The sequence below is a fragment of the Myotis brandtii genome, unplaced genomic scaffold, assembly GCF_000412655.1.
Source record: "Myotis brandtii unplaced genomic scaffold, ASM41265v1 scaffold374, whole genome shotgun sequence".
Lineage (NCBI taxonomy): Eukaryota > Metazoa > Chordata > Mammalia > Chiroptera > Vespertilionidae > Myotis > Myotis brandtii.
Window position 1 is genome coordinate 7,246,683 of NW_005364372.1, and position 26,746 is coordinate 7,273,428.

General features: G+C 36.7%; 1 protein-coding gene across 4 annotated transcripts in view; it reads left to right on the forward strand.

The window, feature by feature from the left end:
- The window catches only part of DGKB (diacylglycerol kinase, beta 90kDa), a 543,595-nt gene extending 520,122 nt beyond the window's left edge, over positions 1-23,473 (forward strand). For all 4 annotated transcript variants that reach the window (XM_014544666.1, XM_014544667.1, XM_014544665.1 and 1 more), the window contains one exon: positions 20,054-23,473. In XM_014544666.1, the coding sequence (XP_014400152.1) occupies positions 20,054-20,161 (108 nt within the window). In that variant the 3' untranslated portion in view covers positions 20,162-23,473. The remainder of the gene's footprint in view (positions 1-20,053) is intronic.
- Positions 23,474-26,746: the final 3,273 nt, after the last annotated feature.

Here is a 26,746-nt window from a genome sequence, read left to right on the forward strand (position 1 = left end):
AGACTAATAGTAGTAGATTTGATGTCTTTCCTTCCAGAGCAGTTAGAGGCCTCTCTCCTGGGATGAAAACTATAGAATCACAAGACCTGAGCCTGACTTTCTTTCCACATTTGCCTTGTGTCATACTTTATCTAGTTTGTCATTTCATCTGATTTTGTGGATTAAAATAAGAAAATATGGCTGACACATTCTAATCTTTTCCTCAAAGAGCAACAACCTGTGTTGTTGAAAGTTTTAAAGAATAAGCGTTCTTATCCACCAGCAGAGAACAGTTCAGTGTTTTCATAGAGAGATTCCCAGGATGAGTTACCAACTTCAAATAAAAATTTGAATTAAAAAACTATTAATAAAAATACACTGAATAGAATTTAGTCATTCATTGTTTTTATTTCCTGGAATATCCGGAATATAGTTGCACATATTTCATTTGAGGAGACAAAAAGTTTGAAGAATTTTACATATTACATTGTTTTATCCACATGATAGTTCCATGGGGTGAACAAAATAAATATCATTTGACATGATTTTCAAGTCAATAGGTAAAAATTAAGAATAGAATACAACTGCGTTATCCAAGTTAAGTCAAGAATGCCAGATTCATGTCGTCATTCCTTCAACAACTACTTACTGAATTCCTGCTCGACAAAGGTGCTGACATTTTGCCTTACAGTGCTAGATGGAAACAAAGCAAAAACAGACGTGCCCTCTGAACTCGGTGAAGATATACATTCCCCAGAGTCACACAAATATAAAATTCCAGTAATGATATAAGTTCTGTGAACATATGTTCATGGTACTGAGACACTGTGGCACTGTGGTAATATGGTGCTGTGGTACCATGACAGGGTGTAATACAGGAATTTGACCACCTCAAAGGAAGTCTAAGAAGACTTTCAAAGGAACTCAAAACAGACCTGAAAACTCAAGGGAGGGAAGACTGTCCTAGGCAAAGGGAATGGCATGAGGAGGGGAGGGGCATGGTGTGCACAAGGATCTGAAAGCTGACGTGATAGATATGGACCAGAAGGACAGGAGGTGTGGGGTAAGGCAGGTGATTTAGTGGGAATCAGAGCTGCAGGGCCTGGAAGCTCACAGAGGATTTTTAGCTTTAGTTTAAGAGGCATATGGGACTAAAGAGTTTAAGAAGGAGGGAGGGTGATGTGATCAGATTTGCATGATGATAAAATCATTCCTGGTGGGGAATGGATTAAACCATTTAGGAGACTCCTTTTTTTCTTTTAGAACCCATCACTTTTACTATTTAATATATTTTTAAAATGTATTTCCACTGAATGATCACTTTAATGAATAAATACAATGCACAGTCAATGATTTGATGTGAATAGATTACATTTCCCTAGCTGGCACGAATGATCTTAAATTCAAATGAGTTGAAGGTTTAGGATTTTTGTAAATTTGTTGAGGCTTTAGAATGGTAGTAGGAGAAAGACAAAAAAAAAAAACAAGAGATACGGAAAATATTTGAAGGATAAAATTGCTAGATTGTTTATGTGAGGTAAGGAGGAGGTGCCAAGGATGATCCAGATTTCTAACTTGAACAATTGAATAAGTGATGGAACAATTCTTTGGAAGAGGAGAATCTGGATAATATGTAGGTTATTTTTTTCTCCATTCTAATTTAACCCAACTAAATTATGTTCCCTGATCAATGTCCTAGGCATATTGTTACGAAAGTCAATCATTACTACACTATGTGATGGCAATTTTTTATGGATAGCATGTAAAATGTTCACTGGATTACCATTAAATACTTTAACATTGATAGAATATCTTTAAGATCAGTGATATGCTGTTCCAAACAGCCAAGGGTATAGCTGAGTCTAGCAATTGGCTCATTAAGGAACTTTCTTTTCATAATATGTCAGTATGTGCTTATTGGTCTCCATTGCTTTTAAAAACCCATTCTTTCTGTGAGTTAATAAATGTCGCATATGGGTCTATTTTCTACTCTTTTATTTGGGTAGAGGTGGAACCAGGCCTGTGGCTGGAATGCTACCAGATGCTTCTGGCCTCCTCAGAGAGAAGGCAGATGGCCGTAATAAGCCATCTCCCAATGTCACCCAAGGAATCCTGAAAGCCTGGTTGTCTCAGCTAGGAGAGGGGTGAGCAAAATGTGCTCTCCACTGGACTAAACATAATTCCACTAAAAATAGTAGGTAACATGCATAGTCTCATTTGGTACTTGCAGTAGTCCTGTAAAGTAGGTGCATTGTTATCTTCCTTTAGTAAATAGAGAGTGAGGCTCAAAAATGGGAGCTACTCTGTCCAATGGCCAACCTGGCACTCAAACCCTTGCCTCATCTCTCAAGTTCATGATCTTAACCCCATAAAGCAAAAAATGTCTGTAATATCATTCAGTAAGAAAAGTAGAATTGCAAGTAGTAAATATTGTGAATATTCTCCAGTTATAGTCAAGGATGAGAATTTCTTTGTGGTATTTTGGATTTGTTTTTTTTGTTTGTTTTTGTGTGTGTATGTGTTTTGTTTTTTGTGTTTTTGTTTGATTGTTTGTTTGTTTGTTTTGTTTTTTGGGAAGGCCCTAGGAAAAGAAAAACAATGACTGGGTTAAAGTTGTGGGTTAAATTTTTCTGCAGAGACATGGGCATTATAAAAAAGTAGTTTTTAAAAAATGTTGACCTTCCCTGGCAACCAACTTACAACATAAAATATTTTGGAAGGGAGAACCAAATTTTTATCTTTAAAGAGATTTCAGATCCAGGTATGAATACTAGTATTTCCTCTGCAATGTGGCCAAATAGCCCTTCACTTTTAGGGAAAAGTTTCTCTTTTCTCATTACGATTCATATTTAAAATTCCTGTGAATTTCATCAGCAAGTAAACCTCTCAAATCCATATTTTAAAGATTTATCGTAAATTCTTCTCAACGATTTCTCTGGATTTGATGTTAGATCAAAGTCTATAACATTAAACTTGGAAATTACTATCATTTCAGAAAATAATGGCTGGAATCATAAAGAAGCTGGCACCGAAGTTTTAGAAAATTGTTATGTTTCATTGCTTTGCTTTTTGGCAGTTGTGGACCTGAAAAATTTAGCATGCTCTTTATTCCCACTGTCATATGGCTCAGCTACACGCATGAATTCAAAATGGTTTCCATTATTGGAAGGAGATAATCTTATTCCAGAATCAAGCTAGGTAACTATTAATGTTCCAGATAATTGCTAAATTAAGCTCTCCCACAGATATTTTATGGCATTTATTTTGCTCTGAAAACCCCATTCATTTTTAAGGTACCTGAATAAATCCGGTGATAATGAACTCTTAAAGAGAGATGAAGCAAGGGAAAAAATATTGGCTAGATTCAGGGAGAATATTTAAAAAGAAAAATGCTACCTGCTGAGGTGCTTTCTAAGAACTACAATATTATTAAGCCCACCCTGGTGCAAAGCAATAAAGAGATTATGCCTTTAAGCCAAATTTGATCAGTTGATGCAGTCATTATCAAAACTGGGAAAGCTAGTATATATTCCAATTCAGAATTTTCACCGAATGAATTCTGAATGGTGGCACTCAGCGTAGCAAATGAAATTACTTGTACTTTCACCCATTTTTTAACTACTGACCTACTAGGTTGTAATTTTAAATTAAAATGTATTGCTTCCACCATATGCCTAATAATTTTAGATGTAATTTTCAGTATTTGACTGTAATTACATCAGGGATCAGCAAGTTATGTTCTTTGGGCCAAATCTGAACAGCTGCCTGTTTGTGTATAACCAAAGAGTTAAGAATTTATTTTTACATTGTAAGAGGCTGAAAATGTCAAAATAAGAATGCTAAAATTCAAATTTTAGATGCCATCCATAGTTGTACTAGAGCACAGCCACTCCCACTCACTTATATATAGTCTGTGGATACTTCCTGGCACAGTGGCAAAGTTGAGTAGTTACAGAGACCCTCTAGCCCCGAAAACCCAAATATCTACCATTTACAGAAAATGCTTGGCAACCTCTGAATTACATGAGCAACTACTTAACCATCCTGTAATATATGTCTCTCAGATATAATGATTCCTATATTTAGAAATGGTGTAAGAAATTCAGTAACTTAATCACTTTTATGCAAAACATTGTGGCAAATTGAGGCACATCTAGCTTGTACACATGCAATTTGATGGTTTCAGCCTCATTAATAGAAGAGGCATAGCCACAGCGAGGACTGATTTGCAAGGTTTATATGCTGGTGTTTCCTTCTAGCTTTTCTCCCACCTCTCGGGCTCCTGGTGCTTAGATTCCTTCACAGGACATCATTCCTTGCTTCCCCCTAAAATGTCTGTTTCCTCAGTTTCAGTCTAACCTCTGAGAGGTGGATTTGCCACACTGCCCGGTAGTCTCTTCTCAGTGGATATCGTTATAAGCTCATCACACACCTAAACCTGCCTCAAGACTTGTTCTCCCTTCTGAACGAACACCAGACCTAGACTGAACAGCTCCTTCACCAGCACTGAGTCACTCTCAACACTGCGTTCACCACCTTCCTGGCTCCTACCCCTGCCAAAAATGCATCTCTTTCTAGTAAGATTATTAACACACACATCACAAATAAAGCTGAAAGCATGAAAAGCATACCAGAACTGTTTCCTTTTCCCATACTCCACAGAGCCCATCAACTAGGACCATGTCCTGTAAATTATGCCTCCCTGGGAACTCTCCACTCTTCCACCGCCATAACTGAAGTCCACTGCAGGCTTTTTTGGGTTTTATTAACTTTCCATCTGCTCTCCTGCCTCTGGCATGGCACCCAGCCCCTAATCTATGCTTCCAGAGTGATGTCGCTAAAAATCAGGTTTAATTCTGCCCTGTCCTTCCACCGTGATCTGAATGTCATGTTTTGTGCTCCCATTGCACCCTGGGAAAATCTCTGTAGCACATTGTAGTGTTCATTGCACATGTTATCGCCATTGGTCCAAACTGTCTTCCAAAGTGGCTGTGTGTGTCATTTGGCATTTCTACCAGCAGTGTGTGGGACTGTTGCTCTACAGCCTCACCAGCCTTTGGTGTTGTCAGTGTGGCCCTGTGGTTTTTGAATCTCTTTCTTAGCTCACTCATTTGTTTTGCTGGAGAACATCCCCAGACGTGTTTTAAAGGGCATAGAAAAGGTAAACTCTCTAGATCCTTTTCTGACTGAAAATGCCTTCATTGTACCCTTGCATCTAATCAATACACTGACTAAGTATAGAAGTCTGGGATAAAATTAACTTTGCCTCTGGGGTTTGAAGGTGTTTCTCCATATTCTTTTAGCTCTAATGTTTTTGAGAAGCCTGGTGCCATGCTGATTTTTATTTTTTCTGTAAATGACCTGTTTTTCCTTTTCGAGGGCATTTAGAATCTTCTTTGTATCCTCGTGCTTTGAAATTTCACAGTAATGTGTGACTTGAGCTGGGCCAGACAGAAGTTTGATTGGCAGAAGAGAGGGGGACTGTTCTCCAGGACAATAACTGGCACCGGGGTGGGAAACAAGGAGTTCTGAGTCAGCTCTCAGGCCTCTTCTAGAACTGACCAACTTGTGCTGTGTAATGGCAGGTTACAGAACCTGTGTACGTTCTGTCTTATATTGAAAATTAAGGATGTTGACACCTACCTCCCAGAGTTGTTGAGAGAATAAAATTAGATGAAATAAAAATTTAAAAATGGGAAAATTATTCTTTTGGAAGCTGGTAGAACTCCCTGAAGAGAGAATAGCTCCTCCCTCTATTTTAATCTTATCAGAATGCTTTGCTAGGCCCTTAGGTGAGTAGAGGTGGTCTCTAGGGACTGGACATGGAGCTGTGTCTCTCCCTCTGATAACCCTTAACAATAAAGGGTGGTGGGAATATTCAATGCTGGGAAACAGGGGGCTAGGAAAGGGAATACCAGTGATTAACTGGGGAACTTCTATGCATATATGCATAGCCCATAGACACAGACAATAGTGTGGTGAAGGCTTGGGAGGGGTGGGTGCAAGGTAGAGGGGGTCAATGAGGAAAAAAACACCAAAACAAAGGGGACATCTATAATACTTTCAGCAATAAAGATAAATTTTTTTAAAAAGAAAAAGAAAATGAGTTGAGACAAACCTGCCTGGAGTATGAATCAGGGAAGGCCTACTTCTCTTCCCTCGATTTTATTTGAGCTAAAGAAGGTCTTTGGAGACCACCTACATGCCTAATGGGAATAGACACTGTCTGGTGCCAGACATAAATCCTCTCTTTAATCTATTTTATGAAATAATATTTCAATTCTACACTCTGATAAAAATACTTTTATGGGAGTAGACTTTTGCTGAGAGCCACTCAAAGAAATGGCTGAAACAGGTAGCCTCTGGATAACATGTGTAAAACACTTACTAGTAGCATAATGGTCAGCCCGCAGTCAGAGCCAAAGCTTGTTACTTTTTATTCACGTTACTATTATTAACATTATAATTATGAGGTGGAACTATCAAAGTATGCAACCCTGACAATGTCATAGAAACAGGAAAACTGCCTTGATCTGGTTTATACATGTGCGTCTTTATTTCATATTGACTAATTATAAAACTGAAATGTTTGCATGTTTACAGTTTTTGATGTGCTCATCTTAATTAGACATAAGAAGATGGAATTAGAAAGAGTCGTGGGACAGAAGTGACTCTCTTCTGCCGCTGTAGCTTTCCAAGGGAGTGGGTGACATGTAGAGATGGAGAGTTGTTTTATATGAGGACACCATTCTGTTACTGACAATATTTGCCTTGGCTCTTTTCAGCAATGCTTTTCCACCTCCATGCGCCCCATCACCGTTGCTTATGTTTGCCTGCAGTTCTCTCTCATTTATCATCTCAGATTCTCTTCCAAACTCAATAATCAAAATCAAGTTGCAAAATGCCTTGCTCATAGCTGGTGCCCAATAAATATCTGATGTATTGAGGAACAACTAAGAAATAACTACCTGAATCTTAAAAGAAGGAAGTGCTCAAAGGTAGCCTGATGATCGGTTCAAGTCTTCTGATTGCTGAAACAATACATTCTGAAGTCTTTGGAATCTGCTCCTTACCCGTTGCTTTTCTAGTAGATAGCACGTTCTCAAAAAACAAACAAACAAACAAAAAACACCAAACAAACAAACAAACAAACAAAGTCATAGGGGAGGCTTTTAGACTGTGGCAGTGACTTTAAATGAATGTCCAAGGTCATTAGGCAAAAAAGTTATAAGACTTTAACTGGTCCTAACTTGTTTTTCTACTCCCAAACATGCCATCTCTCCATTAAGCTTGTTTTCTTACAGATAAAAGTTCAGAGGGCAAAATACAATGACTGAAGCTTTCTGTGATGCACAGTATTAAGTACAGGAGCAAAAATGTAAAACAAGTAGCCAGGCCAATGAGACCTCTTGGCCCTTTAGCAGATCTAACCAGAGCACACCCAGTATAGGGCACTTACAGTTGAGAATCAAAATAAACTGAGATTGTTTTAATGCCCCTTTCAACACACTTGTAGAGTTAACTACCATGAAAATCCTTTCTACTCAGGTATATCATTTAAATGAACATTTCACATAATATTATGTTAGAAACTGCAGAGGTGTCAGATGGATTTTTTTTCATAGTATATATGTTTATATCTCTCTTGATTACTAAAGATACGATACAATTTTAAAGGGAAATTATGAAGAGAACTATGTTTCCTGACAAGAAGCTACCAAAACCTAAACATAAATAGTACATGGGAAGATTTATGGGGAGAATAGGGTGAATAGTTGGAATTTGCTTATCTATATGATAGGTGAGCATTCCTATACTTATTACCTAAATTAACTGATCACAGACCAGGGAATTGAAAACAGATTAGAAATTATACAGCCTTACAACTGTTTTATTATAAAATCTCAACCAATTTATTAAAACTTCCGTATATCAGCTTTTTGTGAAATAGTCAACATTTTTAGCACTTTTGTAAACATTCAATATAGTCTGAAGTTAAAATATTTTTCACTCCATAAAAGCCACGTTTTATGGCATTTTCATAAAGAGGGAGGGAAAAACAGCTTAGGAAAATTACTATGCAAAGGAAATAGCAGTGCTGTGAAAGTTACCTGCAGGCTTATCTATCTCTTGAATTTCCCAAGATTCTTTCATTAAATCAATTACCTTTAAATAGTATGAAATAATATTGAATACACTTGGCTGATTTCCTGGAAATTGGTCTTGTTTTGAAAATTTGATGCGAATATTATTTTCTCATTAGAAGATACACAGCTATTTTAACTTGGCACTTGCTACCTTTGTAGACATACCATTTTCAAGTAATCTTAAGCCATACCAATGTTCCAGCAAAGGAACATTTGTATTTTTAGTGATGAAAGACAAAGAGTAACCAAAAAATTATCAGTTGGAAAATGCTTTGTGTAGATAATAAATATTTTCCTGATGTGCGTAGAAATTGCGTTTTGCCTACTATTTAAATAAAGAATAAGGATACATCTTAAGGAAGGAAATACCATCATTTGTTATTCAATGAGTCTTATCTTGATATTTGAGGAATAGAAAATTAACACTCTTTTGCCATCTTGACACATATTTGAAGAAGCAGACTGCTGTTCTGATGGGTATATTTTTTAAAGTGTGAGTGGTAGTGAGTCTCCAAAAGCAGTTAAATAAAACATAAACTAAAAGCATCCTTTTACCTAAGACTTTATTGGTAAATGCTATGCATAAATTTGCATTTCTAAAGCCATCATTTTTTTTTCAAAGACTGGCACTTTAGTGTTTAGTTGGACGTTATTTTGTGTGTTCCCCAGTTACTTATGCATTAATTAGTTTTGTTTACCTGTGCATAATTTTCCCTAATTTCACAACAGTTGTTGTTTTGTAATTGACAATGCAATTTACTGCATGTGTGCTTTCTGGCCCCCAAACAAGTATGTTAAGGTATAAAGCACCAATCTCTTTCATTTCAGACTGTTACAAAAGGGATTGGTTGTGACTAATTTCCAATTAATTTGCACTGGTTGTGGGGAACAAAACAATTGCACCTACTAATTAAAATTTAAAATATTCCGAAGTGTCATCTTTAGGTGTCTGTGGAATATATAATTTCCATTTTGGTTCATTGCTGGATCTGTAACACCCGTGAGCTTGACAGCTCTATTAATTTAAAGGCTCAGTAATACCTATTAGTACAAAACATGAAAAAAAATACCATTAATCATTTATTTTAATTCTGCAGCTCTGTCATTTTCTCAGTATGTTTTAAAATTATGATGACACCATAATGTGCACAAATCGACCTGGATGATGGGGAAACGGATCACACTACTTAGGAAAAACACTGAAGTACATTATTAGAGCTTAATTAATGCCAAACTGATTAAATTTGATTGCATTTTGCACACAAAAAAATGTTTTTAAAATCTTTTTAACATACTATATTGAAAAGAGTTAATCCAAACTTGTTATGTTTGCAGATAGACTTACCTTTGTATCATTCTTTTCTTTAATACATTCTATTTAAATACCACAAATTCAATCTAAATTGTTCTTTTATCCATTTTGAAAATCAAAATAATTTAGTCATTAGTTTTAATTTAGAAAAGTTTGTCTCATGTCAGCTAAAATATAATAGTGTGTCTCATCTTAGTATTCTTTGATAGGGACTCCTAACCCAAACTGAACACAATGTCCAAAAATACAAAAGGGCAAAAATTGAAATGAAAAGTATACCAAGTATGTAATATTTTATGCATTTATATTGATTTGATCCAGGACTGTCACACATTCTAAATGTGCTAAAATTGTATGCACTTAACAGAATTGTGTCATTAGCTTTCTAAAAGAGCAATTTAAAAAATATTTATACCTAGTTCAAAAAGGAATATATTGCTCTAGAATGGGTGGTCTTCTAGTCTATGGGCCCCATCAGACTAATAGTAGTAGATTTGATGTCTTTCCTTCCAGAGCAGTTAGAGGCCTCTCTCCTGGGATGAAAACTATAGAATCACAAGACCTGAGCCTGACTTTCTTTCCACATTTGCCTTGTGTCATACTTTATCTAGTTTGTCATTTCATCTGATTTTGTGGATTAAAATAAGAAAATATGGCTGACACATTCTAATCTTTTCCTCAAAGAGCAACAACCTGTGTTGTTGAAAGTTTTAAAGAATAAGCGTTCTTATCCACCAGCAGAGAACAGTTCAGTGTTTTCATAGAGAGATTCCCAGGATGAGTTACCAACTTCAAATAAAAATTTGAATTAAAAAACTATTAATAAAAATACACTGAATAGAATTTAGTCATTCATTGTTTTTATTTCCTGGAATATCCGGAATATAGTTGCACATATTTCATTTGAGGAGACAAAAAGTTTGAAGAATTTTACATATTACATTGTTTTATCCACATGATAGTTCCATGGGGTGAACAAAATAAATATCATTTGACATGATTTTCAAGTCAATAGGTAAAAATTAAGAATAGAATACAACTGCGTTATCCAAGTTAAGTCAAGAATGCCAGATTCATGTCGTCATTCCTTCAACAACTACTTACTGAATTCCTGCTCGACAAAGGTGCTGACATTTTGCCTTACAGTGCTAGATGGAAACAAAGCAAAAACAGACGTGCCCTCTGAACTCGGTGAAGATATACATTCCCCAGAGTCACACAAATATAAAATTCCAGTAATGATATAAGTTCTGTGAACATATGTTCATGGTACTGAGACACTGTGGCACTGTGGTAATATGGTGCTGTGGTACCATGACAGGGTGTAATACAGGAATTTGACCACCTCAAAGGAAGTCTAAGAAGACTTTCAAAGGAACTCAAAACAGACCTGAAAACTCAAGGGAGGGAAGACTGTCCTAGGCAAAGGGAATGGCATGAGGAGGGGAGGGGCATGGTGTGCACAAGGATCTGAAAGCTGACGTGATAGATATGGACCAGAAGGACAGGAGGTGTGGGGTAAGGCAGGTGATTTAGTGGGAATCAGAGCTGCAGGGCCTGGAAGCTCACAGAGGATTTTTAGCTTTAGTTTAAGAGGCATATGGGACTAAAGAGTTTAAGAAGGAGGGAGGGTGATGTGATCAGATTTGCATGATGATAAAATCATTCCTGGTGGGGAATGGATTAAACCATTTAGGAGACTCCTTTTTTTCTTTTAGAACCCATCACTTTTACTATTTAATATATTTTTAAAATGTATTTCCACTGAATGATCACTTTAATGAATAAATACAATGCACAGTCAATGATTTGATGTGAATAGATTACATTTCCCTAGCTGGCAAGAATGATCTTAAATTCAAATGAGTTGAAGGTTTAAGGATTTTTGAAATTTGTTGAGGCTTTAGAATGGTAGTAGGAGAAAGACAAAAAAAAAAAACAAGAGATACGGAAAATATTTGAAGGATAAAATTGCTAGATTGTTTATGTGAGGTAAGGAGGAGGTGCCAAGGATGATCCAGATTTCTAACTTGAACAATTGAATAAGTGATGGAACAATTCTTTGGAAGAGGAGAATCTGGATAATATGTAGGTTATTTTTTTCTCCATTCTAATTTAACCCAACTAAATTATGTTCCCTGATCAATGTCCTAGGCATATTGTTACGAAAGTCAATCATTACTACACTATGTGATGGCAATTTTTTATGGATAGCATGTAAAATGTTCACTGGATTACCATTAAATACTTTAACATTGATAGAATATCTTTAAGATCAGTGATATGCTGTTCCAAACAGCCAAGGGTATAGCTGAGTCTAGCAATTGGCTCATTAAGGAACTTTCTTTTCATAATATGTCAGTATGTGCTTATTGGTCTCCATTGCTTTTAAAAACCCATTCTTTCTGTGAGTTAATAAATGTCGCATATGGGTCTATTTTCTACTCTTTTATTTGGGTAGAGGTGGAACCAGGCCTGTGGCTGGAATGCTACCAGATGCTTCTGGCCTCCTCAGAGAGAAGGCAGATGGCCGTAATAAGCCATCTCCCAATGTCACCCAAGGAATCCTGAAAGCCTGGTTGTCTCAGCTAGGAGAGGGGTGAGCAAAATGTGCTCTCCACTGGACTAAACATAATTCCACTAAAAATAGTAGGTAACATGCATAGTCTCATTTGGTACTTGCAGTAGTCCTGTAAAGTAGGTGCATTGTTATCTTCCTTTAGTAAATAGAGAGTGAGGCTCAAAAATGGGAGCTACTCTGTCCAATGGCCAACCTGGCACTCAAACCCTTGCCTCATCTCTCAAGTTCATGATCTTAACCCCATAAAGCAAAAAATGTCTGTAATATCATTCAGTAAGAAAAGTAGAATTGCAAGTAGTAAATATTGTGAATATTCTCCAGTTATAGTCAAGGATGAGAATTTCTTTGTGGTATTTTGGATTTGTTTTTTTGTTTGTTTTTGTGTGTGTATGTGTTTTGTTTTTTGTGTTTTTGTTTGATTGTTTGTTTGTTTGTTTTGTTTTTTGGGAAGGCCCTAGGAAAAGAAAAACAATGACTGGGTTAAAGTTGTGGGTTAAATTTTTCTGCAGAGACATGGGCATTATAAAAAAGTAGTTTTTAAAAAATGTTGACCTTCCCTGGCAACCAACTTACAACATAAAATATTTTGGAAGGGAGAACCAAATTTTTATCTTTAAAGAGATTTCAGATCCAGGTATGAATACTAGTATTTCCTCTGCAATGTGGCCAAATAGCCCTTCACTTTTAGGGAAAAGTTTCTCTTTTCTCATTACGATTCATATTTAAAATTCCTGTGAATTTCATCAGCAAGTAAACCTCTCAAATCCATATTTTAAAGATTTATCGTAAATTCTTCTCAACGATTTCTCTGGATTTGATGTTAGATCAAAGTCTATAACATTAAACTTGGAAATTGCTATCATTTCAGAAAATAATGGCTGGAATCATAAAGAAGCTGGCACCAAAGTTTTAGAAAATTGTTATGTTTCATTGCTTTGCTTTTTGGCAGTTGTGGACCTGAAAAATTTAGCATGCTCTTTATTCCCACTGTCATATGGCTCAGCTACACGCATGAATTCAAAATGGTTTCCATTATTGGAAGGAGATAATCTTATTCCAGAATCAAGCTAGGTAACTATTAATGTTCCAGATAATTGCTAAATTAAGCTCTCCCACAGATATTTTATGGCATTTATTTTGCTCTGAAAACCCCATTCATTTTTAAGGTACCTGAATAAATCCGGTGATAATGAACTCTTAAAGAGAGATGAAGCAAGGGAAAAAATATTGGCTAGATTCAGGGAGAATATTTAAAAAGAAAAATGCTACCTGCTGAGGTGCTTTCTAAGAACTACAATATTATTAAGCCCACCCTGGTGCAAAGCAATAAAGAGATTATGCCTTTAAGCCAAATTTGATCAGTTGATGCAGTCATTATCAAAACTGGGAAAGCTAGTATATATTCCAATTCAGAATTTTCACCGAATGAATTCTGAATGGTGGCACTCAGCGTAGCAAATGAAATTACTTGTACTTTCACCCATTTTTTAACTACTGACCTACTAGGTTGTAATTTTAAATTAAAATGTATTGCTTCCACCATATGCCTAATAATTTTAGATGTAATTTTCAGTATTTGACTGTAATTACATCAGGGATCAGCAAGTTATGTTCTTTGGGCCAAATCTGAACAGCTGCCTGTTTGTGTATAACCAAAGAGTTAAGAATTTATTTTTACATTTTAAGAGGCTGAAAATGTCAAAATAAGAATGCTAAAATTCAAATTTTAGATGCCATCCATAGTTGTACTAGAGCACAGCCACTCCCACTCACTTATATATAGTCTGTGGATACTTCCTGGCACAGTGGCAAAGTTGAGTAGTTACAGAGACCCTCTAGCCCCGAAAACCCAAATATCTACCATTTACAGAAAATGCTTGGCAACCTCTGAATTACATGAGCAACTACTTAACCATCCTGTAATATATGTCTCTCAGATATAATGATTCCTATATTTAGAAATGGTGTAAGAAATTCAGTAACTTAATCACTTTTATGCAAAACATTGTGGCAAATTGAGGCACATCTAGCTTGTACACATGCAATTTGATGGTTTCAGCCTCATTAATAGAAGAGGCATAGCCACAGTGAGGACTGATTTGCAAGGTTTATATGCTGGTGTTTCCTTCTAGCTTTTCTCCCACCTCTCGGGCTCCTGGTGCTTAGATTCCTTCACAGGACATCATTCCTTGCTTCCCCCTAAAATGTCTGTTTCCTCAGTTTCAGTCTAACCTCTGAGAGGTGGATTTGCCACACTGCCCGGTAGTCTCTTCTCAGTGGATATCGTTATAAGCTCATCACACACCTAAACCTGCCTCAAGACTTGTTCTCCCTTCTGAACGAACACCAGACCTAGACTGAACAGCTCCTTCACCAGCACTGAGTCACTCTCAACACTGTGTTCACCACCTTCCTGGCTCCTACCCCTGCCAAAAATGCATCTCTTTCTAGTAAGATTATTAACACACACATCACAAATAAAGCTGAAAGCATGAAAAGCATACCAGAACTGTTTCCTTTTCCCATACTCCACAGAGCCCATCAACTAGGACCATGTCCTGTAAATTATGCCTCCCTGGGAACTCTCCACTCTTCCACCGCCATAACTGAAGTCCACTGCAGGCTTTTTTGGGTTTTATTAACTTTCCATCTGCTCTCCTGCCTCTGGCATGGCACCCAGCCCCTAATCTATGCTTCCAGAGTGATGTCGCTAAAAATCAGGTTTAATTCTGCCCTGTCCTTCCACCGTGATCTGAATGTCATGTTTTGTGCTCCCATTGCACCCTGGGAAAATCTCTGTAGCACATTGTAGTGTTCATTGCACATGTTATCGCCATTGGTCCAAACTGTCTTCCAAAGTGGCTGTGTGTGTCATTTGGCATTTCTACCAGCAGTGTGTGGGACTGTTGCTCTACAGCCTCACCAGCCTTTGGTGTTGTCAGTGTGGCCCAGTGGTTTTTGAATCTCTTTCTTAGCTCACTCATTTGTTTTGCTGGAGAACATCCCCAGACGTGTTTTAAAGGGCATAGAAAAGGTAAACTCTCTAGATCCTTTTCTGACTGAAAATGCCTTCATTGTACCCTTGCATCTAATCAATACACTGACTAAGTATAGAAGTCTGGGATAAAATTAACTTTGCCTCTGGGGTTTGAAGGTGTTTCTCCATATTCTTTTAGCTCTAATGTTTTTGAGAAGCCTGGTGCCATGCTGATTTTTATTTTTTCTGTAAATGACCTGTTTTTCCTTTTCGAGGGCATTTAGAATCTTCTTTGTATCCTCGTGCTTTGAAATTTCACAGTAATGTGTGACTTGAGCTGGGCCAGACAGAAGTTTGATTGGCAGAAGAGAGGGGGACTGTTCTCCAGGACAATAACTGGCACCGGGGTGGGAAACAAGGAGTTCTGAGTCAGCTCTCAGGCCTCTTCTAGAACTGACCAACTTGTGCTGTGTAATGGCAGGTTACAGAACCTGTGTACGTTCTGTCTTATATTGAAAATTAAGGATGTTGACACCTACCTCCCAGAGTTGTTGAGAGAATAAAATTAGATGAAATAAAAATTTAAAAATGGGAAAATTATTCTTTTGGAAGCTGGTAGAACTCCCTGAAGAGAGAATAGCTCCTCCCTCTATTTTAATCTTATCAGAATGCTTTGCTAGGCCCTTAGGTGGGTAGAGGTGGTCTCTAGGGACTGGACATGGAGCTGTGTCTCTCCCTCTGATAACCCTTAACAATAAAGGGTGGTGGGAATATTCAATGCTGGGAAACAGGGTGCTAGGAAAGGGAATACCAGTGATTAACTGGGGAACTTCTATGCATATATGCATAGCCCATAGACACAGACAATAGTGTGGTGAAGGCTTGGGAGGGGTGGGTGCAAGGTAGAGGGGGTCAATGAGGAAAAAAACACCAAAACAAAGGGGACATCTATAATACTTTCAGCAATAAAGATAAATTTTTTAAAAAGAAAAAGAAAATGAGTTGAGACAAACCTGCCTGGAGTATGAATCAGGGAAGGCCTACTTCTCTTCCCTCGATTTTATTTGAGCTAAAGAAGGTCTTTGGAGACCACCTACATGCCTAATGGGAATAGACACTGTCTGGTGCCAGACATAAATCCTCTCTTGAATCTATTTTATGAAATAATACTTCAATTCTACACTCTGATAAAAATACTTTTATGGGAGTAGACTTTTGCTGAGAGCCACTCAAAGAAATGGCTGAAACAGGTAGCCTCTGGATAACATGTGTAAAACACTTACTAGTAGCATAATGGTCAGCCCGCAGTCAGAGCCAAAGCTTGTTACTTTTTATTCACGTTACTATTATTAACATTATAATTATGAGGTGGAACTATCAAAGTATGCAACCCTGACAATGTCATAGAAACAGGAAAACTGCCTTGATCTGGTTTATACATGTGCGTCTTTATTTCATATTGACTAATTATAAAACTGAAATGTTTGCATGTTTACAGTTTTTGATGTGCTCATCTTAATTAGACATAAGAAGATGGAATTAGAAAGAGTCGTGGGACAGAAGTGACTCTCTTCTGCCGCTGTAGCTTTCCAAGGGAGTGGGTGACATGTAGAGATGGAGAGTTGTTTTATATGAGGACACCATTCTGTTACTGACAATATTTGCCTTGGCTCTTTTCAGCAATGCTTTTCCACCTCCATGCGCCCCATCACCGTTGCTTATGTTTGCCTGCAGTTCTCTCTCATTTATCATCTCAGATTCTCTTCCAAACTCAATAATCAAAATCAAGTTGCAAAATGCCTTGCTCATAGCTGGTGCCCAATAAATATCTGATGTATTGAGGAACAACTAAGAAATAACTACCTGAATCTTAAAAGAAGGAAGTGCTCAAAGGTAGCCTGATGATCGGTTCAAGTCTTCTGATTGCTGAAACAATACATTCTGAAGTCTTTGGAATCTGCTCCTTACCCGTTGCTTTTCTAGTAGATAGCACGTTCTCAAAAAACAAACAAACAAACAAAAAAACACCAAACAAACAAACAAACAAACAAGCAAGAGTATGGAAAGTATGGAATATATATAAAACAGGCATCTGAGTCATTCTTCCAGCCTGCTGAGGCTCCCTTAACCAGGTTTACCCTTAACCAGGTTTACCCGCAACCTGAAGCTACACTTAAGTCCTACAGTTTTCTGAAGCCTACACCTGGACTCTCTGTGATTACCACAGCAACAGTTCACCTGGACTGGAATGATTGTCACCTTAATGGAGTGGTTTTTCCTTCTGCCCAAATAGAAAAGACATGTAATTTTACAATGCAATATCATACGCAAAGAGCCCGGATACATAATAGACATTTCACGGATGCTAGTTTCCTCCATGTTACTCCCCTAAGTAACAACCAATTGTTTCTCATTTCCATAAATAACAGACATAAAAGGTGGAAATTTATTTTTTTACAGAAATAAAAAGAAAGGGTTGTGCACTTTGACCATAGGATTGACTCAACAACAAAGAGGACAGGTTATGGATAATTTTAAAAATAGGACTGGCGCTCTCCTGCTTAGAAACTAAAAACTAGAACTCCCTATTCATCAGTAACATGGACTAAGTGTCCCATTGTGTCAAGAGCACTGAATGAGATACTGTGCTATTTTTGAAGGCAGAACACCCTATGATTCCTTTCAAAAGGATTTCCAATGTAAAGATAGCCATAATCAAAAAAAATTCAAATACCTAAAAACCAAACAAAACCTTGCACACAGTCATTTGTGGTATTTTGGCTATGCTTTGACTACGACGGTATATTTCTTCCATTGATAATAATGATCTTGTTTCCAACATGTCCTAATACCATTGTACCCTCCAAAGGATTTAGGACAGCAACTGTGAATCAGAAGATATACCTTCTTACTTTAACTGCTAATGTTCTATTGGAAGCGAAGGTTATTATAGAAGTAATACGTGACAACTTCTTCCCAAGGAACTTATCTAAAACATGACATTTTTGTGTAAAAAGATTCATGTTCAAGTTCAACATTAAGAAATTGCTTAGCCTCCTATTTCAGCATCTATATCATTATTGCTGTGCTTGTTAAATTTCTCTTTCCTACTTGACTATAACTTCTTGGGGGCAGAGAATGTGTATTGTGTATTTTTTTTAAGTCCCTGAAGCATAGTAGGGGCTCAAACAACTTTGTGAAATGAGTAAATGAATGAATGATGTAGTATTAGATACTGTATAAAGCTAAGATTCAGAGGAGTTTAAAATCAGTAGCATGCCAAGCCAGTGTTGCTCAGTGGTTGAGCATCGACCCATGAACCAAGAGGTCCCTGGTTCAATTCCCAATCAGGGCACATGCCCGGGTTGCGAGCTTGATCCCCAGTAGCGGGTGTGCAGGAGGCAGCCAATTGATGTTTCTCTCTATCACTGTTTCTATCTCTCTCTCCCTCTCCCTTCCTCTCGCTCAAAAAAAATATATATACAAACAAACAAATAAATAAAAACATTTTAAATAAAATAAAATCAATAGCATATGGTAATCCAAAGCTGATTATTAAGAGAAAATCTGATAGAAGTCTCTTGGAACCTACATATATAAGTGCACTCTTATATTTTAACTATATGGTTATCAACTTCCCAGTTCATAAGATAAAAATAAAGTAAAATTGTATATCCAGAGAGTTAGGGGCTGGGTTAGCCTGGTGGCCTTTAACAGGTGCAATTTATTTTTACAGTGAAGAGAAGAACACTGAATCTTCCCAGAATAACCTGATTCCAACAGAGTTAAATAAAGTTGTTCATTTTTCCAGGGTTTTGACATATTTCTGTCTTTGGAGACTGTGAAGTAAATCTCTATTTCCCAAAAGCCCCTGTACTGATTTTAATGATCCTGTCCACGTGACATACATTTTTTTTATTTCATCGCTATTAGTAAATGACAAGTGAAGGATATTCATTTTAACTTGAAAATGTCAGGTATGCACTTTAAGAGATATATTTTTGCAGCTTTTAATGAGGTGGTGTTTCTTTTTGAAAGAAATACTCATCTCTGATGTAGGTGCTGTGCAGGTGTGACAACTGATATTTAATAAGCGATGGCTCTTGTATTAGTCACAGTTCTCTAAAGAAAATGTCTCAGATTGCTTTTGAAAAACTCTTAGCATCACTAGCCCAAAGGCAAGATGTGACCTTTTTATTACATAATGATAATCATTTATTATCTCCCAATGTATCTTAAAGTCACAGACAAAATGCCACTTTGATAATTGCTTTCAATTAGCTTTGAGCATAGCGTATATTCACAAAATGTCTTCTCTAATTTAGACTTGAATTAGAGAAAATTGCAGACATAATCTACTTTAAGCTTGTCTCATTTAAGGTGATTCGTAGTTTTATATCAAAGAAATCAAAACGAGCAGCTTTAGAACAGTTCTGCAAAGTGTTTTAAGCAGGCTTTTCAATATTTGATTTTATTCTATTACCAATTAATTAACAAATTAGAAAAGTAGTTCATCATTCCTGACCTTTTATGCATGTTAGCTTGTGACTTTCAGTTCTAATGATTGTTTGGAAATTAAGCCTTGCAGTTCATGTTGAAAGAGAGAAACAATCTGATTAGTAAAATAAATAAAGCTTGCCTTGATACCAAGTGCATCTTGATGTTTGGCTATAGTTGGGACTCCGAACACTATAATCATGCATCCTTTTCTGCCTTAAATAAATGATACATAACTAGTGGTTAATAAATTATACTAGATAATCGTGTAACCTAAACAAGGGATTTGGGATTATCATTACAAGTGAGGTTAGAAGTAACGTGATAATTAAAAGGAAATCTCAGTTAACTTTAATGTTTTGTTTATACCTTGAGCATTGGAATATGGTTCAAATGCATAGCTTAATCTCTCAGAAATATTTTTTTAAAATAATAGAAACTCAGAAACTACATTTTTATACTTGTGGTGTTTTAGTAATTTGTTTCAGATTCTCAGAAACTGAGAATACTATGATATGATATCTGGAGATTACTCTCTTTCTTTCTTTCTTTTTTCCTAGATAAAAATTACACACAAGAACCAAGCCCCAATGCTGATGGGCCCTCCTCCAAAAACTGGGTTGTTCTGCTCCCTCGTCCAAAGAACAAGAAACCGAAGCAAGGAATAATCCCTGTGTCATTTCATTCTTAGAGATCTAATTATCATAATTGGGCCATGGAAAACTTATGCTGGAAATCTTTGAATCCTTTCAAGTCTCCTACTCATGCAAACTCATGGAATTGGTTTAACGGTTTCTGTTACTGAGTTCATGTAAAATTCATCTATTAGAAAATTTGTCTCAGTTTTTATGGCCATCATTGCATGAAGAAAGCAGAAGTTTACGTGAAGTGATACTGCATATTTTTGTTGCATGCATTCTCATAGATTTTTATGTCTACCATCCATTCCTCCTCAAGTTCTATTTCTTAATCTGTGATTTAAAAAACAACAAAAAACACACACGTTTAAACATAAAAAAGGAATATCATAGAATATGTGATTTTCAGTGTGATTTCAGTTATCAATAAGTACTGATCAGTAATGCTGTACTGATCAAAGTTGCAGATTGCTCTAGTTTTTCCCTTTTAGAATCAGTGTACCAATAGTCTTTGACCTATGACTTGAGAAGAAACTTTTCATTGAAGGATTTTATTAAATAGTGGTATATGATACCTGCTGTATCTATTTTTTCTTTAACTTTTAATGCTTCTGAGTGGAATTTAAAATGTCAGGCATAAAATTTTCTTGTGCTGAAAAGAGAAAGTGGTTTTTTATTTTGTTTAATTTTGTTTTTTATTCCAGAAATAAGTGAAAACATGTTACTTGGCAGTAAAGTGTGGTAATATGACAAGCCTTATTCCTTTCTGCATGTGAATCTAGGAGATTATTCATAACCACATCAGTAACCAAATAGGTGTTTTAAACTATGTGCCTAACAAGCTGTGTTTCCCACCAAAGATTCACAAAACGATGCCTGAGAGAAATGTTTTAATAATTAATTGTGGAGAAAATTTATGGTTCTTATGATTAATTTTGTGATGACTAAAACTGTGGAAGAGAGTGAATTACCCATTAATTATAATTAAAATTCTCACCGTTCAGAGACAGTGGGACATACAACATAATCAAAGCTCAATATTATTAACTTAACAGAAGTTATATACAAAAAGCTGATTTCTTGCTTTTTTGGGTCCTTTGTAAGTATAAGTGTCTGTAATTTTTCATGGATCAGTTAAGTCCATTTGAGAAAGTATATGGTTGTATCAGTTTCTTTCTAATATAAATTGATACCTGTAATAATATTGAGCTCACTGAAGAAAAACATGCATGCCATTAGCCTCCACACCCATCTCTATGACATTTTAAATGTGTGTTTGGAAATAACAGTCTAGATTGTTGTTTCATATACTCATGGCATTGTTGGATTTTCTGAGTATCTAAGGAAATTCTGGAATAGTACTTTCTTAGTGTTTCATTTAACCTATGATATAAAGTGAAATGCTATTCTGAGCAGTTCAGTGTTGTTCATTCATATTGACCTGCGTCTCATCTTTGCATGTGTTATGTTTTCAAACATGCCATAAGAAAAACAAGTGCTTGAAATGCATGATTTATTAGTTTCTCTCAACGCTTGGCATTAAAGTACTAATGATTTATCAGTTCTGTTTTTTTATTGATTCATTCATCTTTGCATAACAAATAGCATTTAGTGATTCTGTTGAACACAATCCTGTGCATGGATTTATGGATTTCAAGTAAAATTGCTATAATTTTCGTTCTTTGGTTTGAAAATTCATGTGAATGCTGTTGTATGAAATAGCTAGTCTCAAGCACTGTGTTGTGATGGAAGATTATGTATAAAACATATTCTTTTTTGTGTTCCAGGAACATTAGGTGGTAAATATCAATCAACAATAAGTTTAATTGCTTTGAAAATAAAAGCTTTTGAATAAAATTAATACATAATTTAGCATTCCCAGGAAAATTATTATTACAATTGCAAATGTAGCACAGAAATCCCTTTCCCTAGTACATATATTTTTAAATGGTATTTGGCAGAACAGTAAATTACACCAAAAGAAATTTCAAAACAGTAAAAAATGCATTACTGATACAATGTTACATAACACACACATTTTGTGTGTAGTATCTACGGTTGCAGGTAATAAATATTTTCACATAAACTGAGAAAATTGTGTACAATGGTCAGGCAAGCTTTGTGTCAAATACATATTCTGAAGCCACAAATTATTTTATGTTCAGTACAACATGCAATTATTTCCTGGCCACGTTTTAGAGTATATAGTTTGAAGGCAGCAACACTTTGTGAATCATTCTTAACAATCTGTGCAGTGGAAAGCTGTTGAAAAGACAGTGGGATGAGACAAATCAAACAACCGGCCCATAAGACTTCAATAATTGAAATAATGGGATGCAGATTTACTTCAATGTAGCTACACAACTATAATTACTGTTACTAGTAGTTACATTTTCAGTCAATGGGAAGCACTGGTATCAATAATAGATATTCAAATAGCGATCAAATTTTACATTTCGAAACTCATTTTCTAAAGGTACTCATTTGCTTGCCCCTCAAGTACACTACTCCTGGGCTTTGGGAAGCAGTTTATAAAAGTCCACTTTGATGGTTTTAAAATATTCTTCCCATTTTTATGATAGCTTCAAGGGAAGAATGTTTACTTAAAGAAAATTTCTAAATGGAAAGTTCTATGGTATATTAAAATATTGAATAATGAATGTTAGCTTTACAAGATACAATTTTTTCTTGTGTGTGTGGGTGACTGTTTGAGTTGTTGGGTAGACATAGCGGTATAAAATTTTAAGTGGATGAAGCTCTTAAGTAAACCCTGAGTTTATAAGGGTTGAAGGAAAAGGGAAAAAGAGATATGCACTTTGCGAAGCATTGTCATGCAGTTAGCTGATAAACAGAGAAAGAGATTCTAAAATAAACCTGAATGGCCATGCTTCTAATGGGAATGAGGTCTCTATATAGAGCCAGAAATTTTAAAGGATGTATTTTTCTACTTAGATATATATATCATGTGTATTTGATTCAAAAAGTGCATGTCAGCTTATTATGGAGGAAGAAGATATATGGTAGGAAGAGAAAAAATAACATTTAAAAATTTTATTTTTTAAACAGGTTATCATGAATATAACCAGAATAAAGCAAAAGGCTCAGATGTTTAGCGACCCCTACCATTGGCAGAAATTGAAATCCAATGAGAATTAATAAATCATGTTTATGGTTCTGTATCTTGTTAGTTTTCCCCTTTCTTTAGTGGGATGGGAAGCAATTGCAATTTTCAAGAAAGAATCTGTTTTTAATCTTGGACTGTATTGTACTTGAATGAGACAAAACTTTTAAATGGCTCCATTCATTTTTTGTGTCAAAGTTAGTTCCGCTGCTTATTACTTACAAAAAGAAAAATGTAATTTTCATGGTACATATAGCCCCAAATACTTATTCAAATCCAGTACATATATTCTAAATTTAAAAAGATTGAGCCCTTATATATTGAAATGTAAAGTTTAAATAAACAAAGCAAACAGAAATCTGCAAAAGAGCTTTTATTTTGTGAAAGGCAGCAATCACTTCTTAAATCCCCCAGTTAAATTGCATTCTATTTAAATAAACTTTGGATAAACTCACATTGGAAGGATTCTGTACATCCTTATTGTGTTTAAGAATGTGCTATTCATTTAATTATAATACCTTATTTTCTCAGAAAGTGTTATATATAGTATTCTGTTTTTGAAATAAAAATGTTAACTGCTCATATAAGTGTCATTCCTTACTGCCATTTTGGTCATATTCTGTCCATATATGAACTTTTCAAGCATTTAAAGAATATCCACCAGGCCAGCCAGAAACCCTGCTTTTTGTTGGGGAGGAAGGAGTATGAGTATTTGGGGACTGAAGTCTGTGTTGTTAAGAGCCAGATCATTCTACTCTGTGGTACTTTGGCCCAAGTTGCTGCTATGAACATTATTCTAGCAATTTCAGAGATTCCAGGATGGGGATTGAATGACTACGTCAGGGGGTCTGTGAGGACTTAAGTAAAATTTTCTGGATTAAACCAATTTCTAATTTTATTTTGTGTAACAGACTTCAACAAATATCTCATGGGAACTGATAGGTACAAGATATTTTATGAAGAGGCTGCAGCAATTAAGGAATTTTTTTCAAGTGAGGTATCTCTTTTCTAAAAGTCTTTCTAAGTATTAGAAGAGTTAAGTAAAAGAATGGCCATATTACATGATGGAGTAAGGCAAGAACCAAGGTAAGCAAAATGTGATACATATTCAAATGACCAAAGATGCTTTGGTGGGAGGAAGTCATAAATGCCTCTAAAAATTATAAATCTGCAAATGGCTTTTCAGGGTAGCTAGAATTTTACATGGAGAAGTAGAATGAAGGAATTCCTGAATAAAAGAAGGTGAGGACATGGAGAGAGAAATCAAGTCCTGGATGTTTCATTGCTTCATCTCATACAAAGGTTAGACAATTTATAAATTAGATATTTTGGTGGTGGTTCTTAAAATTATTAGGGGGAAAAAAAGCAAGAGAAGAGAAGGAGAGAGGGGCAGAGAAAAGATGTAATGAGGGAGGGCGTGAGCGAGAAATAAGCCAAACACCAAACTTAGGATTGACTATAAGAATTAATTTCTCATTCTGGAAGAGAGAAAAGAATAAACAATTCACAGGTATTCTTGGAATTTCATTAACTAATTTTTAATAACAGTTTACTTTCAATATAATTTTACATTAGTTTCAGGTATAGAGCATATTTTGTTTTTTAGATTCCACATATAAGTGAAATCATATGGTATTTGTCTTTGACTGACTTATTTCACTGAGTATAATACCCTCTAGATCCATCCATGCTGTCACAAATGATTTTTTAAAAATATGGTGGTACATATATACAATGGAATATTAATCAGTCATAAAAAGAATGAAGTCTACTAATTTCCACATTATATTCTTCTTTGTGCTTTTCCCTCTACCCAACCCACCACACCTCAAACTCAAATCAATGTTATCCAAATTTCATTGTCAGCACTCAAATTCTGCACTGAATACACATACTACCTCTGGCATCCATTCTGACCCATCTCTCTTTAGAGAACCTCAGGACCTATAGCACTGATTGGTGCTCCTGGCTGTCAGATCCTAAAGCCTGTTGTAATAATCATTACTTTTGACAGTCCTACAGCTACCCAACCACAGGGCCTGCAACCACAAGGAGCTCCCCTTGTTCCTACTATACCATCCGGGTCTGGCAGCCCCTGGAGGAGAACCACTGGGAGTAGAGCTAGTGTCTACCAGCCATTACACCTCCATGGCTCTCACACACTGGCACCTACCCTCCTAACCTCCGGCCAGACACCAGTAGAGGGGTCAGTAGACCCCACCCTGCCAGCAAACACTCCCCTAGTGTTGCCCTTTCAGGGACCATGGTCGACACTGCAGAATCTATGGACTTCATGGATCGTAGTCTACAAGAAAGAAGGAGAGGGGCTGGAAAAGCAGGTGTGTGTGGGCAATAATGAGAGGCATTCCATAGCTTGCTGCTTGTGGTATAAGCACAGGTGGTATAAGCACAGGTGGTGTAAGCACAGTCAACAAGGTATGGAACAGAGGCTGCAGGGGACAGAAAAGGCCCATGGAGCAGTATGCAATTAAGGCAGCTCCTACTTGCCACTCTCCCTATGAATTACCACTCCATTTAAGTGAACGAGTTTGTTAAAACCCAGCAAAACCTGCTCCATCACAGCCATTAACAATGTTAATTTTATTAATAAAAGCAGGAACCAATGCTTATATGATGCTTGCTCTGTTTCATACACAATCCTATCTAATAAAAGAGTAATATGCAAATTGACTGTCACCCCAACACACAAGATGGCCACCCCATGTGGTCAAAGATGGCCACCACAAGATGGCCTGCAGGGGAGGGCAGTTAGGGGCGACCAGGCTGGCAAGGGAGGGAAGTTAGGGGTGACCAGGCCAGCAGGGGAGGGCAGTTGGGGGTGACCAAGCCTGCAGGGGAGGACAGTTAGAGGTGACCAGGCTGGCAGGGGAGGGCAGTTAGGGGTGATCAGGTTGGCAGGAGAGTGGTTAGGGGCAATCAGGCAGGCAGGCAGGCAAGCAGTTGGGAGCCAGCAGTCCTGGATTGTGAGAGGGATGTCCAACTGCCTGTTTAGGCCCGATCCCAGTAGGACATCCCTTGAGGCATCCCAGATTGGAGAGGGTGCAGGCTGGGCTGAAGGACACACACATACACACACCGTGCACAAATTTCATGCACCGGGCCTCTAGTTCTATACATAAATGAATAACTCATTTGAGTCCTATAATTATCAAGGCCATGCTCAATTCACTCATGATAAAACTGAGGCACAGAGATGTTGTTTAAAACTCAACTCAAGGCTATGGTCAGTCCAGAACAGGGTCTACATTTCTGAAGGGACTGGGGGTAGTGGATACGTGAACACGTGTCTTCTATTCTCTAAGGAATGCTGGTGAGATGGTAGGTAGAATAACGCCTCCCCCCCCCCCAAAGCTGTACACACTAAACTTTGACACCTGTAAGTAGTTTGTGTTACCTGGCAGCAGGGAATTAAGACTGCTGATAGATTAAGGATACTAATCAGCAGGCTTTAAGCGAGTAGCCTGGGTTATCCA